General features: G+C 38.2%; 1 protein-coding gene across 1 annotated transcript in view; it reads left to right on the top strand.

Annotated features, from left to right (window-relative positions):
* The window catches only part of LOC150080750 (uncharacterized), a 229,425-nt gene that overhangs the window by 148,330 nt on the left and 63,138 nt on the right, over window positions 1-17,957 (top strand). Inside the window, exon 2 of the mRNA XM_090381082.1 lies at window positions 15,526-15,667. Within this exon, the coding sequence (XP_090237208.1) occupies window positions 15,526-15,667 (142 nt within the window). The remainder of the gene's footprint in view (window positions 1-15,525; window positions 15,668-17,957) is intronic.

Here is a 17,957-nt window from a genome sequence, read left to right as displayed (position 1 = left end):
CCTCTGCAGAAAGAAAAGTTCTTTTAGAACAAAAGGAGATTGATAATACAGTTTAACTGATTTAATTCAACGAGATCAAAGAAAGGAGGATCTTATTTTCGTTCCATAATTAGTGGGGGGGAAAAATAACCAAAGCACAGCGTGATGGCTCCTTAATACTTTATCTCCCCATGAATCCTAAAAAGCTCTGGAATACTTAAGATTTTCCTAATGGAGATAAACTCAACGTATCTGAAATAAGAAAAATTAGTGACTTTTTACGTAGATTCAAAGATTTGTCTGCTTGTAAGACTGATTTAAGTCCCGGGGTGGGGTGATTTATAGACTTTTTTTTTAATAATGGCCGACTTACTCGGTCTTGGGTGAAGTTACGCTTTATTTTTTCCTTCTCTACTGAAAACTGAGGGGTTTTTTTTACTCGCAAATGACAACAGAATGTATGCAATTTACTGACACGATATACTGACACCTCGTGGACTTAGTTCCTTGGGTGCAAAATCAATCAACAGCATTCGACTACAAGATGAAAAGAACTACAGTTTGTTTGTTTTTTTTTTTGAAAGTCCTTGAACCTCATGTTATTAGAAAACTACTCGTCTTCTCCAAAAATATAATATATTTCATTAATCTTGCTCTTCAGCCAAGACTGCAATAAATTCTTTGAACCATTCTGTAATATTTTTAAAAGAAATCAGTTTCCTCTATAAAATTAATTCTATCTCCGTTATTTGCAAAAATAGTTGACAGGTCGGTGGTCAATAGCAATAAAGTTCATTCCCATCTAAAACGGTGGACCAAATAAGTAGTAGTTTGGCTCATTACCTGAAGATATGAGTAAAACAATGTCACTTCCTGGACATAATTTAAAACAGAAACAACTCGCCCTGTTCCATTTCTGATTGTTAAAGTCTCCTGAAATGATACTCCAAACTCGGTTTGCAGGAAGAAATCTGGCACAAGTCGAGTTCTTGATTGCTCTTTCAACTATTTACAAAGAACCAAAGTAGTCCCAAGTAGTACTCTCCATCTTTTCGCAAGAGAGCGGCTGGCAGGTTCCCCCCCCCCCTCTATTGTATAGGTCTCATTAACCCCTTACAGATTTCCAAGGGCCTGATCTTCAGTCCGTTAGCGAACACGAATACCATAGCGACAATGAACATTTCTTGTTAGAACATTTCGAACATTCTAGCTGGAGTCCCTTTCTGAAAAAGACAGAAGTTCAGGGGAGGCTTTCCTTATCCAGATTACCATTATAACTACATAAACTTCTTCTAGAAGAAAGACAGAAAAATATATCCGAATACAAAAGACAACTGTAATAAGCACCCCGATAATAAAATAAAGCGTGGACGGTGGATGACCCCCATAATGGATTGTCCTCTTGGATTACCTCATTTCGGTTGATGTTATTCCTCCATTGCCAATAATTTCTCCATCTCCATGACGAAACGATATCAGTACAGTTAGTAATACAGTTCAGTCTGTCCGTTTGCCTTCTACTTCAGATGGTATCGTTTCGATTCCCAGTAATCTCGTTCCAGATCACCTATGGTCACTGATGACCCTGCATGTTTCCTTAATTTCTGGCTATCTGTCCCCGAGACATTAAACTTCAGCAGGCATCCGATGATGTTATCCAATCTCAAGTATACTCAAGAGTACAGATAATCTTCAACATCAGACGATCTCCAATATCAAAGTATGAGGTAATCTGTAGTCTGGCGCTTTCACGTGATCTGTTAACCTTTTCACATTACTCGAGTTCGTTGCTCATTACGCTGTACTTTGTCTACAAACTAAGTGTATAGTTTAAAAGTAAGAGTTGCATTCTTCATCTATAATGATTTCATTTCATCCGACATTTTAATGTACATTGATATAAATCTTCAACGCCACCTTTTAGGAAGATGGCGATTTTCCAGTTTCAGTCCTGGGTGACGAAGTTCTAGCAAAGTTTCTTCAGTCATCGATACGATACGATTTATTTAAAGTATTAAGTTCCTATTAGTGCCACCACATAAGGATATTCCCTTGGATTGCCAGGTGCAAGTACTGTATTATTTGAACGGACAACAGATAAGTATTAAATGAATTTCTGCATGTTCATTCCGCTACTCCATACAAGCGCTTTCAGCCATTATCTTGTAGTTCAGCTTATACATGTGTCCAACAGACACTTGACCTTGACCAGGCATTAGAGTTTTGCCTAGCCGCTTTGTTCTTCCCTCCCTACTTAGACCCCTGCTCCCTGTGGATTTCACTGCAGGGCAACTAAGACGATCGGCAGGTCACAGTGCCAATTGCTTGCTAAACCACAACTGTGGTGATATTAAATTATCTAGTAACACTACAGCAACTGAATTCAATATGACAAATACTACCTCCTGTCAAAATTCTAGCGTCTGCACCATCTGTGGGACCAGCTCTGACCCCATTGTCCAATGTATTGAGTGCAAACAATTAATATGCAATGACTGTACACATTCTGACCTGAAAAAATTAAATAAAAGTCGGCGGAAATCATTCTGTTGTGATAGATGTCGACTCAGAAATTCTCAGAAAAGCCCTATAACTGTTGCAACGCCAAACAGAACGGAACCCGAGTCACTTTCCTCCTCTTCCGCTAACAAAGTTGAAATGCCGTACTCTAGTACATTTGAGACAAATATCATGCCAACAACTAGAAATACCGACTCTGAATCGTACATGGATGAAGCCTCTAATCCTTCTTTGTTGTCTTTGGGGTCGCATCAAATCTCAGATGCATCAACTCAAACACATATATCTGTGCTGTCAGAAGATCTCAGCGCCAACTCCTTCCCTACGGAAACTCTGAATCCAACCTTTGGTATTCTGCAATCAACTGAATTCCAGGAACTACTCTTTAACACTATGCAGAAAATCCTCATTCAAACTCATCTAATCAGCGCACCTCATACTGCAAAATCTGAAATTCTCCTGGATTCTAATACACGCAATGAAGGAAACAGCAAGCTATCCACGGAGATCTGTTGTATAAAAACAATATTAACTAATCAACAGGCTGAAATTTCTGACATTAACGCCCAAATTAAAAATCTCACATCAGTTATGTCTTGCCACTTAAGGGAAGCTAGGAAGAATTCGGAACCTACTCTCGAAACCAATGGGCTCAAAGTGAATACGAATTCTTCATTAACTGAAGATGCCCTCAGTATTGAGACCAGATCTTCACCTTCCACCGGCCTCAATACTTCTACTGCTGCAAATATTAATTTGCCCAAGCCTGCTACCATTCATGACTCAAGTCATTCAACTGAGCAATTTATTGCCAAACAGACTCTGTTAGATGATTCTTCTGATGTAAATAGAACCACTCCTTCCACCTACTCTCCTCTGGGGAACAGTTCTGTCTGTATCTCTATTTCACAAGCTCAGAGTCACCAAGCGGAATCCTCTTCAACATCAGTCAAGGCAACATATGCAAAAATAACTGCTGCCACATCTAATGAGGTCTGCAAACCTGTCTATAGATCTGCCGCCACAGCGAGTAAACCTGTTTCTAATTGCCAGTCTCAAATATCACACCAAAGATCAAAACAGAACAAACCGTCAGAAAATATTAAAGCATCTATATCTCAAGATACTTTCTCCAAGCTTCCAGCCATAACTCATCAAACACAGAATGTAACTGCTGCAGAAAAATCTCAGTTACTCAAACACAAGTATAATATCACAATTATTCCCACAAAAGACCGAATTTTTCTTTCTAGACTTGGACCCGCCACTAAATCTGAAGATCTTATCAACCTAATTAAAGAGGAATATGGTTTCGGAGTAGATGTCCGTTCTCTGAAGACAAGATGTCCCGCCTACTCATCTTTTATAATAACATGCCTTCCATCACAAACAGAAAAAGTGCTGAATCTAAGATCCCTCTTATCAGGGGCTCTAGTAAAACGCTTCACGGACAGACCATCAAGGGAGTCCAAAATCTCCTCTCCACCGGCATAGCAATCAGATACCTTGCTATCTACATATACTACGTTCTCCTCTCGTCATAGAATCCCCAGATCCCTACTGTTCAGTGTTTACCTTCAGAATTGCAGGAGTATAATTAGCAACCTAAACCACTTCAGAGCAATCCAAGGCTCACATATTTACGACATTTACCTGCTCACTGAAACTTGGCTCTCCATTGATATTGATGATCAGGAGATTATAGATGGACAATATACAATCCATAGAAAGGACAGAGGATCTCGTGGAGGCGGAGTAGCTATTATACATTCTAACCATATACTCTGTGAAAGTGCATCAAATTTCACAAATATTGAATCAGTATACTGCCTTCTTCATCTTGGCAAGCTAAAAGTTTTAATAGTATTGCTTTATTTTCCACCTCTCTTAACTAATACATATAGACCTCCAGTACTTAGAAAGCTCGCTGGAATCAATCTTCCCACTAATTCAATCTGCCGACATAGCAATGGTTTTGGGTGACTTTAACTGTCAAATGGCAAATTTAGGATCTTCTTCTCCATCACTGCAGACTAGGGCTCTCTTTAATATGCTTCACAGCTATGGTCTGGAACAAATTTGCAACTTTCCAACCAGAGAAAATGCCTACCTCGACCTAATATTTTCCTCTACTCATATAGATGTTCACACCGACAACCCCATATTTCACTCGGATCATTCACCAATTACTACTTTTGCCATCACAGTGACTTCTCATAACTTCAAATGCAGCTCCCGTACTCCTCGATTCAATTTCAGAAAGGCTGACTGGCCTCTGCTCAACCTAGCTCTAAGAAACGTAGACAAGCAGCTCGCTGACGCTATGGATGACATCGATGTGCTCACCAACAACCTGATCAACTGTGTCCATTCAGTTATATCTGACATTGTTCCTCAATCCCATCTTACCGCACGCTCTACCTACCCGCACTGGTATAACAGTGAACTGATACGTAAAATTAAATCCAAAGAATTCTACAGAAACAAGTATAAGCAAACAGGTGACAGTCAATACTATGAAATATTCAGCCAACTCCGCAAAGAAGTGAAAACTCTCATATTAAACTCCTACAACATGTATACAGAGTCAGTTCAGGATAGTCTGCTTACTCACAGAGATATCAAACCATTCTGGAATTTCATGAAGCATAAGAACATAACCAGTAGAAAGTTACAACTCCGTAACGCAGATGGAATTCTCTTATCTGACGAATTCAGTATTGCTCAAGAGTTTGCCAAACACTTTTCTAGAATTCAAACAAATGATACATTGAGACCTGCCTCATTTCCTGACTTCACACCTGTGAAAGATGATATCCTCATTAATCTCTTTATCACTGATGAAGATTTAAATTCGGCATTAAAAAGCATGAGAAATGATTATACTAGAGGCCCAGATGACATTCCAGGCTTATTTTGGAAAAGGACTGTCACTACATTGAAACCCCTCATACTGCGGATCTTCAACCTGTCTCTCAGGCTGGGGAAGTATCCTAAGCACTTTAAGTAGGTCAATATAGTTCCTATTTTCAAAAAAGGTGATAAAAATGACGTATGCGATTACAGATCCATAACCTTGCAAAACAGCCTGGCTAAACTCTTCGACACAGCAGTACACAAACATCTCTTCGAATTCTTCAAGCCTTTTATCGATCAGAATCAACATGGTTTCTGCAGTGGCAAGTCAGTAGTCACAAATTTACTTCCTTTCTGGCAATACACCTCTGAAGCTCTTGATAACCACCTACAAGTTGATGCAGTCTACACAGACATATCTAAGGCATTTGATAAAGTCCCGCACGAACAACTTCTGGAAAAACTTAAGCTATATGGTATCCGTGACCCTTTGCTCTCATGGCTACGCAGCTATATTACGCATCGTTCCTTGAGCGTTATCATCGATCAAGTGAACTCAGACTGTTTTATACCACTAAGCGGAGTATCACAAGGCTCTCCCTTAGATCCTCTTCTCTTCATTGTTTTTGTAAATGATCTTCCTTCTTTCATCTACACCTCCAATGTTCAAGTTGCTCTCTATGCAGATGATCTTAAGATCTACTCAGCGGTGAAGGAGACTACCGATTCTCAACAGCTTCAATGTGCTCTTAATAAATTCTCTCTGTGGCTATCTCTGAATGGCTTGTCTGCTAACCCCTCGAAGTGCAAAGTAATCTCTTTCTCATCTTGCAGATTTCCACAACTAATGAATACGGAGTATAGTATTAACTCTGTGATCATCGAAAGGTGTGACCAAGTTAACGACTTAGGGATTCTCTTTTCCAGCAGTGCTAAATTCGATGCCCATGTCCTTAAAATCACTAGCAAAGCATTCAAAACACTGGGATTCATCAAACGGAACACATACAAGTTCAAAAGCTACAAATATGCGGTTATCCTCTATAAAACTATTGTTCTACCAATCCTTGAATTCAGTTCACCCATCTGGAATCCTCACACAAAGACTCTAACTAACAAAATTGAAGCAGTCCAAAAAAAATTTGTCCGTTACCTTACGTACCGCAATCCTCTATTCTATCACTCAGTGTATTATGAATCGCTGTGTGATTACTTTCATCTGAGGCCTCTGTGCACTAGAAGAGTTACTGCTGACATCGCCCTTCTAGCCAAAGTAATCACTGGAATTTACGAAGCATCTGATATCCTGAGTAAAATAAACTTCAATGCTCCTTGTAGACAGGTCAGGAACCTTACACTGTTTCGCCTTGACTCTGCCAACACGGACTTAATGAAGTTCAGTCCACTGAACAGAATCAGCAAATCAGCAAATGACTCTAACATTGACTTCTTTGACAACTCCCAATCACTGATGAACTCCATCCACAAGTTTGCCTCTTCACTTAAACTGCAAAGTGACTAGCTCACATCTAATTATTGTAGCTTTTTATTTGTTATATTATTATTCTATTCTCTAACGGATTAATTATTACTTGTTTTACCGGTAACTTAACTTAATACAATCCTCTTTTGTACATATGCTTTTATTGTTTGAATCTATATCAATGTTTATCGTCCTGTAGGATTTCACATTATTGTTATTATGTTTATTGATCTGATCTCAGATACACTGTTAATGGTTACCTGTTGTGTATCTTGTTATTAATAAAATAAAAAAAAATAATAAATAAAAAAAAAATGAAATAATGCGAAATTCATTAGACAGATAAAAAGACTTTTCGTTCAAAATGTTTCAACAAAAATAATAAGGAAACAAACTTACCATCTTTCGTTTAATCATGTTCTCTAACGAACCATTCGATTTAAAGAGAGAGAAGCACGACACTAAATAATATGATAATGCTCTTAAAAATGCTCTTTAAAAAGAGATCAAACTCTTTAGAACTCTCCAAATTACATTAATTCATGATGAACAAAGCAAAATTTAAAATAAACTCTGATAAATTCCATGGCGTGCATCTGCATACTCCAGAAAAAGTATTTAATTATAATTAAATATTAAATAAATAAATTGTATGCAAATGTCAAATTCCATTAACAAGAGTCCAACAAGTGCCATATTTATACCTTGGAAGCTTATAGAAAGTTAAAATTCATTGAGCTTTTCGTCCTCTCGTTCTCTCAGAAAATAACCATTTCCTTGTTTTATTCACTCATATTATACTTCCAACATTGGCGTACACTTGTTTCATTTGGAACATAAATTCAACCCATTTAATAGAGAGATTAAAAAAGATAAAAACGAGAATTATAAAATAGACAAGAGAAGCCAGGACAGAATCTATGACCATAAAAGCAACCGATATCATATATATCTTCATAAATACCACATTAACATTAAACAGTAAAATTTAAGAAATACAGAAGGATTAAGATTGAATAGTTTACCATCAACAAATATTAACACTTTGGAGGATTTGACGTTCCTGATTCTTACAATACTTCAAAGAGATTTTGTTCTTACAAGAATTGAAAACGTTTGGTCTGCATTGCTCTAAACAATATAAATTCCTGGTGTATTAATATATCGTTGACGAACCAGGACTTGTTCCATTTCTATCCGCTTTTATATTGATCGGCAAGGGTCTTTCTATAAAGAGGAAATGGGATAAATGATTCTAGGAGAGCCGTCTCTTTATTGAAAATGCATCATCAATCTTTTCTGCCGAACTTTGATAACTTCTGAACGATAGAAAATAACACGTGCTCTAAAACCGTTAATTCTTACTCATGAGCAGAATTAACGATTTTGGTGAACCATTAAAACAGCCATTTTTTTATTGTTAATTCTGATGAAGTAAAGAAGATGCTTAAACTGTGTATAAATGAGAAGTTTTTGTTTGCTTCATTAACTTTAATACATCAGTCTGTACAATTGCTATACAAAGAAAACTAGAGCAGCTGAAGAAAATCTCATTACTCGTTCAGGCCAAGAAGAAAACACCGAGTTAATATCCGGCATAAATCTCCCAAATAAAGTAAAATCAAACAAAGTCCAAGTGGAATTTGGAGATTGGACTTTTCTGATGACACCGGTAATTTTTTGCTGCGGACTTAAGCACTAGAGAAAGTTAAATCAAACCAGACTTAAGCATCAGATATCACTTATCCGATATTTAATCATAGTATCAGAAAATATCGTATAAAAGACATTTGATACTTAAAATTGAGGATGCGTTTAACAGTCACTTTATACTAGGCCTAACATGGCGGCTGTGAAAGAAAATCAGCAAATCAAACAAATGCATTATAGCTTTAAAAGACGATTTTACAGAGAGAAGGCAGTTTGTTATACTTTGACATTTCTGTTCCCATCAAGAGGGATGGGGAGATTAACAGACGAAAACTATTTTTTGTAGTAAAGGGGATGGCAGGTAAAAAACGTATCATGTGAGGGACATGATGGATGTACTTCCGCCCATCTCCTATAGGCGTGTCTGGGAATAACCTCGTCTGCTCTCAATCATAAGTCCTTAGATTCATCAGCGATGAAGGTAGGCCTGGTCACGCAACCTTTCCCCTTACATTAGCTACATTGCTATAGATTACTTGAACCCTGAATGGTAGGTAAGTGGTCTACACTGTCTTAGTTATCGATATGTCTTCTCTTCTGGACTGCCTGAAAGCAATCTCCCGAATAGGTTGCGCTAATACTAGACGTACGATACGATAGCACATCGCTGCAGTTACACGTGTTATTTGAAGAACCCAGAAACTAATCCCACGTAGTTGCCGACAAAAAATGGTCGCCTGCTGAGTTCGGACCATTGGATTCACGTGTTAAGCCAAGCAATTTCTTTTCCGAGAAATAAAATGGCCTAGTAAAAAACAAATTCAGTTCAAGTCTTATAAAAGCGAATTATTCTGCTCTATTTAAACCACAGTTCTCTTCTTTATAAACTACTTCTTTATTCTATTCATGCAATTTTTAATTTTAAGAAACACTCATTGATATAACCAAGATTTGTGTAAACTCTAAAACTGAAAATATTTATCATAATTAGCAGATTTAATTGTGTTATATGAAAATCTATCTCCATTTGAAATTGAAATAGTGATATCAGGTTATTAGGTTCCACCAGAGCAAGAATAATGATTCGCTAGATCAAAGGGTGGGAGGATGAATATTAATGATATCTTAGAATCCATAATCTGTCTGAAGAATCCTGAGGCCATGAAACTTCGGTGTACTATGTCCGTAAATTGTATGCATTCATGGTCCTATTTATCTTACTCAGCCACAATGTGAAAAAAAAGAAGAAAACATTAAGAATTCCTTCCTTCTTAAAGCGGTTCCAACAAAGGCCTTTTCTACACTTTTTAGAATGATGATGACGACTATTGTTGATGATGCTAGCTATTTTTGTTTCTGGGCGCATCTGAGACTTAGGACACATTGCGCCGTATATATTATATCTGTAAATTGAGTGTATTCTTTGGTCGATTTTCTTGAATTTGCTGGAGGAACACCAGAGTTTCCGAGAAAAAAACTATGCTAACTTCACCGGAGACCAACTAACTCAGGTACATTGTGAAAGAGGCCCATAGCAATCATTCACGTGATCGACGCGGTATTCGAAACTGAAACAGGTGTGGAGGAGGAAGGCGATTCAGCCCACTGTGCTACTCGTGATGGCATGGCGCTAGCAACTCTTAGAATAACAGTGACGCCTGCCTGCCCTGATAGATTCCATTGTTTTTTTTTTAAATTTCTGAAAAATAAATTTTTTCTGCTTGTATGTCGATGCAAGAACTTTTACTGATGGATTACAGTACGTATTTAAATGTTAATAATAACAAGAACCCCGGAGTGAGAGAGTTCCTCCACCAATCATAGTAACGAGACATAACAACCATTCCACGCACCTGATACCGGTAGCAATCGTAGGATGGGAAAAACTACTAGAAGAAGAAGGAAGAGATATAAACAGCAAGCTGGGGGAGACAATGAGAAGGTTCAGGACAGTGATAACAAACAGCTGCCAAAACCATCCGAAGGCAGCAGTCGAGAGACTGACCGTAGACCGGAAAGAAGGAGGAAGGGGTCTGACAGACCACATCGAATAATAAAATAAATCGATTGAGAACCTGAAGGATTAGTTCCAGAAAACTACAGCTCCAATCTACTAGGCCACAAGAAAGACAGACAAGCGGCACACCCCACTCAACCTGAACGATGAGGCTCCACCCACCCAGACGGAAGAAAAGAATACAAAAAGATGGGCGAAGAATGCACACCATGGCAGTCACTACAATGACCTCCATGAATACTACATAGATAAGAAGGCCTCCAACGCGTGGCTTAAGAAGTGTATTTAGTGTCTGACGGCACCAAGGGTTTCCCCATCTCCGCGTTGCTTTCATTTTAGGTGTGAGACAGTTCACTGCAAAGGCCAGAGATTAGATTTAAAAGTGTGTGGATATTGTACATGTGTAGTGTTGTGTATGGTTGTTCTTCTGGACATTTAGCCGTCGTTGGTCCTCAGTGTCTTAAGAGCGGGAGGCTCTTCCCGAGATCGAAGGATTCATGCTTGCCATCCAAGACAAGGTAATCAACACCAAGAACTATAGAAATCCATCTCCAATGACCCCAGAGTGACAGACGACACATGTTGAAGATGCCACCTTCCCTCACGAAGCAATCTAGCAAATCACTGCAGGATGCAGAAGAACCTGAAGGATTACTTCCAAAAAAACACCAGGGTGATCACTCAGATGGAGTACACACACGTTTAATTTCTGCAGCAATAGTACAACCTTCTGGCGAGAAATGGATTTACTTACATTACGTTACAGAAAGTAGGATTACTTCGCGAAGGTATAATGGTAGCGCTTTATCTTTCACAACGTTTAACTTGATTACTCTGTGTAACCAATAGCTCATGACTTCAAAACTACTTAAGTAAGAGGAAAGTAGAGCGAGAGAAAAACAGAGATCAAAGCACAATAGCTATTTCGCTGACGGGTCCTTCACACTTGGCGCCACTGCTATTGGGTTTTAAGTCGGAGGGAATTGTGGTGTGGTGGTATGGAACAGAAGAAAGGGTGTTTCCGATTGGCCATTTTTCCAGAAAGGGGGAGGGACGATTTATAAAATCAGCAATACTTTACTTCCAGTAGTCATCTTCAAGGACCTTAATTTCAAACTTGAGTTATATACACTTGGCTTGAACTATGTCCCAAATATTACTTGAAATGCAATGCGAAACCTTCAGTTCAGTCCTTAATTCAATTTGACATTGTTAGTTGTGATTTGTCAACCTCGGTCTCTTTGATGGCAGTGATATATTCCCACATTTTTAAATTCTGTACAGTGGGATCAACTGACGATGTTACCAACAGTAAATTCTAAGTGGGAAGCATTCAAGGAAATAATCGTCGAAGCTACTAAAAGGTTCATACCTATTAAGAAATATTGTTCAAGGTTTAGGCCTAAATGGTTGTCAAATGAACTAATGAGACTCGTAACAGAGAAGAAAAATGCATGGGATGCATATAAATTATCAGGCGATGCAGAAGCCTATGGCAGATATAAGTTAATCTGTAATCAGGTCACAAAGGAGGTTCGGCAGGCGAAGGCAGATTACGAGAAATCCTTGGCAAAAGATGCTAAGAAAAACAGCAAGGATTTCTTTACTTATATAAACTCTAAAAGGAAGGGGATGAATCTGATTGGTCCACTTGACATCGATGGTTCGACTGTTGATGATCCTGCTCAGATAGCCAACAAACTGAATGAGTATTTTGCATCTACATTCACACGTGAGGAATTGTTAAGGTTTGAAAATGACAGAAGGTTATCAAATTGTAGCAGGATATTTAATGATTTTGTAATAGCTGAAAGCAAAGTGGAGGAGAAATTGTTGAAGTTAAACGTAAGAAAAGCACCTGGGGTGGATGGGATCTATCCAGTTATATTAAAGGAGGCGGCAAAGCAACTAAGCAAACCCTTAGCCATAATTATGAGAGCGTCCTTGGACTCAGGGGAGGTTCCCACGGACTGGAGATGTGCAAATGTATCCCCAATTCACAAGGGGGGTTCGAAGGGTGACACGAGTAATTACAGACCAGTTAGTTTAACTTCTGTTCCTGGTAAAATAATGGAGTCACTGGTTAAAGATGCATTGCAGGATCATCTAGACAAGACTGCAGCAATAATTCAGACACAGCATGGGTTTGTTAAGGGAAAGTCTTGTCTGACAAATTTGATAGGATATTATGTTGTGGTTACAAAGGAACTGGATGCAAAACATAATTTTCATATATCATATACTTGGATTTCAGGAAAGCTTTTAACACTGTTGCGCATGGAAGACTATTGTACAAATTGGAGCAGAATGGTATTAAGGGTAGGTTGCTACAATGGATAAAAGGATGGTTAAGTGGGAGAAGACAGAGGGTGGTAATCAATGGGTGCTGCTCTTCTTGGACTAATGTTATTAGTGGGGTCCCACAGGGTTCGGTGTTAGGTCCACTGTTGTTTTGTATATTTATCAATGATATTGATGAAGGTATATCAGGCTTAATGTCGAAGTTTGCAGATGATACAAAGGTTGGCAGGGTTGTTAATGACAGTAATGGCAGTGTTCTACTGCAACAGGATCTGGATAATTTGGGCAGATGGGCTAAGAAGTGGCAACTGAAGTTTAACCTTGACAAATGCAAAGTACTGCATATGGGTAGAAGTAACCCCAGAGAAACGTACCAACTGTGTGGTACTACACTTAAGGTGGTAGAAAATGAAAGAGACCTGGGAGTAATTGTGCAGGCAGATATGAAGGTTTCTGAGCAATGCAGACAGGCTGCCAGGGCAGGTCATGGGGTTTTGTCAATGATATATAGGAATTTTGCTAGCAGGGAAAAGGAGGTGATTATCCCTCTGTATAAGGCAATGGTGAGGCCACGCCTTGAGTATTGCGTACAGGTCTGGAGGCCTCATTTTAGGAAGGATGTAGATTTACTTGAGCGTGTACAGAGAAGGGCAACAAGATTGGTGAGGGGAATGAAGGGATCCTGTTATCAAGAGAGGCTTAAATTCTGCAAATTGCAGTGGCTGGAGACTAGGCACCTGCGCGGTGATCTGATTGAGGTATATAAGGCCTTGAATGGGTTGAGCATGCTGATTTCTGATGGGATCCTTCCACTTGTTCAGATTACGAACCTAAGGGGACATAAATTCAAATTAAGAAAGGACAGATGTAGAATAGATGTGCGGAAATTTGCCTTTAGCCAGCGGGTGGTTAATTGCTGGAACAAATTTCCATCTGTCGTTGTGGAAGTTGATAGTTTGAATAAATTTAAGGAGGAACTGGACAGGCATTTGGAGGGAATGGTGTGATTTTTTTTTTTTTTTTTTTTTTTGGCTGATGCTGGATAAGCTCATACACTTGCTTTCTTGCATCACATGCCACTACTAATACTACATGTGGTCTTCCGTTATTCTGCCTCTCAAATAGAACATGTGGCTTTTCATTTATCGGATTAAAACAGCTTTTCCCTCATTGAGTTTTTTGTTTTACTTCATTTACTGATGAAATAAAGAATTAAACCCTCGATTCTGAAGATAACTTCCACTTGAATGTGCTCTCCGCCCACTTCTCGCTGTGACGAGATACAGCGCTTTCTGTCACAAAACCGGCACATATTTCGTTACACTTTTTTCGAGCGCGACTTCATAAATGCCAACGAGGAGGATAGCAGCAATATTTATGTCACCTGGGCAAGATATATTTACCGCACCTAACCACAAGCGCGGACGACAATGCCACAGTCCCGAAGAGATCTCAATGGGGACTTCAGATATCCACAAGGGCTTTCCAGTACGATTAATATAGGTCGTTTGTCAAGCGCTGGTAATGAGATACTGCGCTACTAAAGGAACACGTAATAAGATGATTTTTCCGACCGATATAAAATTTGCTAAAATGTTATTGTCGTACATCTTCCTGGAAAGGCTCGCATGTGACACCCGTCAACGTTACGGAAAGGTTACAGCTATTGATTTAGTTCCGCTTACCTCCAGGCTTAGTAGCTCTCTCCATGTAATTCAAGAAGATTTATTGGCGCTAAATTGTTTACTCTGACTTAATTTGAACAATTACAGGTACGATGGATAGCCACGCGATCCCTCTGAGTGTGAATATGCTCTAGTGGACTGTTTAGGACGAGAAATAAGAAATGACAATTCGCTCGATTGGATCTCTTTAATATATCATCCTGTTATTAACTGTGATGATCTTGATTAGAGTGGGTTTCTTCAGCGCGTTTTGAAATTCGAATTTAATGTCTGCCCTAAAAATTGTTGCCAGTTGCTGGACTTGTGGTTGGTATGCAGGCATTTATCAGATGATCAGAGAAACTATGTAATAGATTCTTGCTTTAGCGTGAAAGTAATTGAAACCTAAGCTGGTGGGAGTTAGTTGAACACATATGATGGATATGCTAATTGTTTATCGAAATCCTTTGGCTCTTCCCCTAAATCTAAAAATCTAAAAACGTTATACTCATGGATGCTCAGAAAACTAAACTTCTTTCATAATTTTTTCAGTGTAGCACAATGGTTATAATCACCCAGGAACTTTTATGGGCTTTTGTCATTCCGTAGCTGAATTAGTGGGTCTCAGGCGTAGATAGCAAGGTTCCCCCTCCCAAGTTGGGTTTCTCAACTGGCACACCAACCAAATCGACCACAGGACACACGCCATTAATGGACATATAAGTTAATTCTTGGGTGGCCCTAATTTGGCAGGTTTTTTGTTTTCTTTTTGGACCTTTTTCTTAGAGAAGATTAAATATGGATCACTGGTATTGGGGGAACTTACATATGCTGGATATCAGGAAGAATAACCAGCAGTGAAAGCTCGATTCTGAAGATAATACACCAGGACTTTTCGGCATAATACAAACATCATTTGTTATTTTAAAATACAACTTAATATTTTAGAAATAATTATGTTCTCTTTATGTACGTCCTCTAATCTTATTACTGTTTTATCATAATTGTATCTACAATTCTGGCATCTATTACTAATCTTTTCGTTCCTTTTCCAGCAGGGTGTGCGATTTGACCCCGAACTTCCACAGACCATCCGTCTAGAGTTTGCCAAAAGTAACACAAAGGTCAGCAAACCGAAACAACAGTCACCTCCAGCTGCAGCAACTCACCCAACACTTCTTCACCCTCTTACAGGACGTAAGTAATTTTCTATTAAACTTGGCAAACTTATTTCATTTTAAAAATCCCTTATCTTCCCTTAAAAGCCTCGCTGAAACTTAAAATTATCTAAACATTTCTCTGTTTAGATAATTTTAAGTTTCCTTTTAACAACTTAAATTATTTTCGTGTGAACACCACCACATTAGATGACAAATCGAATGATGAATGTAATGTAGGCCTCAGCCTTTGAGATCAATAACTGGATTTTTCTTTTATTATATGTCCACAAGCACGCGGTTAATGTACTATCATTTCGTTATCATTTTGTACCATTAGGTCTTTTCAAAAGTTGGAAAAGATTTTGCTCAAATTAAAGATTTAGTGTGGACTCAAATTAATTCTCTTTTGACATGGAAAGATTCACGTTCGTGGCAAAGTTATTAACGTTCAACGGCACCATACAACAACGAAGTAGAGAAATGTAATCCCGATGAGTGCATTCAGAAAAGTTTAAATTATTAATCAACTTCGATGGAATTACACTTAACACCACCTTACTGTTATATACGTCTAATGATGTCATGGCGTCAATGGTGTTATCCGCCAATTTTCATGACCGCATAAAGAAAAACTTATTCTTTCAAATGATGTTATTATACTTTGGTTTTTTTGGAAGACCAAAATGTTCTCGTGAAGAGGAAAATTCTTTCATAATAGCCTGGTAATTTTTAAAAAGTGATTTGTCTTTATAATTTGTTATTATACTCCCTATTGTTTGGTAATTTGTTATTATACTCTCTATTGTTTGGTAATTTGTTATTATACTCCCTATTGTTTGACGATATATGTTTAGAATTTTTCAAAGCACTTAGATTGATACATCTAACTTCTATATGAGCTATTTTTTTTCATTCCAGAAGAGTAAACTAACCTAATTCTGATTTATTTAATAACATCGCAAACCTTCACTAATAATTAAAAAAACTATTGGAAAATACTTTGAGGAAATTTAGCTTTTTGTACGTTCCAGATAGTAAACGGAGCTAGCTAGTATGGGTGGTCATTTTGAAGTCTACTGCGAAGATAAAAACCCAAAGGAATATATTTCGGAATACGAACTGGCTAGTGAATCATTTTGATTTATTTCTTTTTCTTTCCGTTTAAACTTGCAACCGTGACATGGGTCTTTTCTCTTCTATAGATCATTTACTTCAGGGGGAGTGTAAATTATGGTGCTCAGGACGCTTGTTTATCCCCGATAAGACCTGAATACTTTACTTGCATGGACTATACCAATAACTGAGTGATGTGCAAAAATTCATCACTATAAATTTCTATCGTTTGTTTGAAAGTTTTCCATCATTCTCGAGGTTCACTCCTGTGATTTACAAAAAAGGTCTTTTATTGTATTCTTTTTCTCGCCTTTGAGAGCATAATAATTTTAAAACTTTTTATTTAAAATAATTATTTTTAGTAGTATCGAGGACTCGCATTTAATTGCATAGACAGTGAGGATACACTATCCTACCAAAATGTTAGACGGACAGCCCGATATCAGAGCGCTTCCTGCCGAACCTTAGTGAAGTACCATTGCCATTTAGTAATGAAAGAAAATGCGCTTACCTGCAAGTAGAACTGTGTAACTTTGTTATCATCATTAAGGCTTGTTATCATCATTAAGGCTTTACTTAACAAGCGATACTAGGGACTTCACAAGAGGGACGAGAGGCATGACAAGTCCTATTTCACCCTATCAAATATGATTCACTCTTGATCCACAAGAAGCTGTGGATCAAGAGCGCATCAGGTTTTGTGTCCAGGACCCTAGGGGCGATACTAGTCCTCGCAGTATCCTTGATGGACCTTTCATTTCTTGGGTGTATAACTGACGGCAATGTATGTATCAAGATCAAGAAACCCATGCCTCCGCATACAGAATGAGGATTACGAAGAGATGATTTGTATTAGTAGTGGCAAAAGATGCAAGGAAGAAAACTGATACACCATCAGCCAATAAAAATACTACCCACACATCTATACAACTCTTCTGATAATTTTTCTAATTCTTTCTTAAATTTATTCAAACTATCCACCTCCATAACACCAGATGGAAGTTCGTTCCAATAATCAGTTATTCTTGACCGAAAGAAAAATTTCGCACATCTATCCAGCAACCATCTATTTTCAGTTTGTGTGTTGTCCAAAAAAGAGTAAGAATGCCAACAACGTTTTGTTTACTCTATTCATTTAAAGCTTGTCATACCATATCAGGCCTTTCCAGACGCTGGAATTTTCAGAACTGAAGTATTATGCAGGAGCAAAATCC

Source organism: Mastigoproctus giganteus, chromosome 9, assembly GCF_048544385.1.
Source record: "Mastigoproctus giganteus isolate SK-2022 chromosome 9, ASM4854438v1, whole genome shotgun sequence".
Classification (NCBI taxonomy): Eukaryota; Metazoa; Arthropoda; class Arachnida; order Uropygi; family Thelyphonidae; genus Mastigoproctus; species Mastigoproctus giganteus.
Note: the sequence above shows the minus strand (reverse complement) of the source record. Positions and strands in the feature narration are given on the sequence as shown.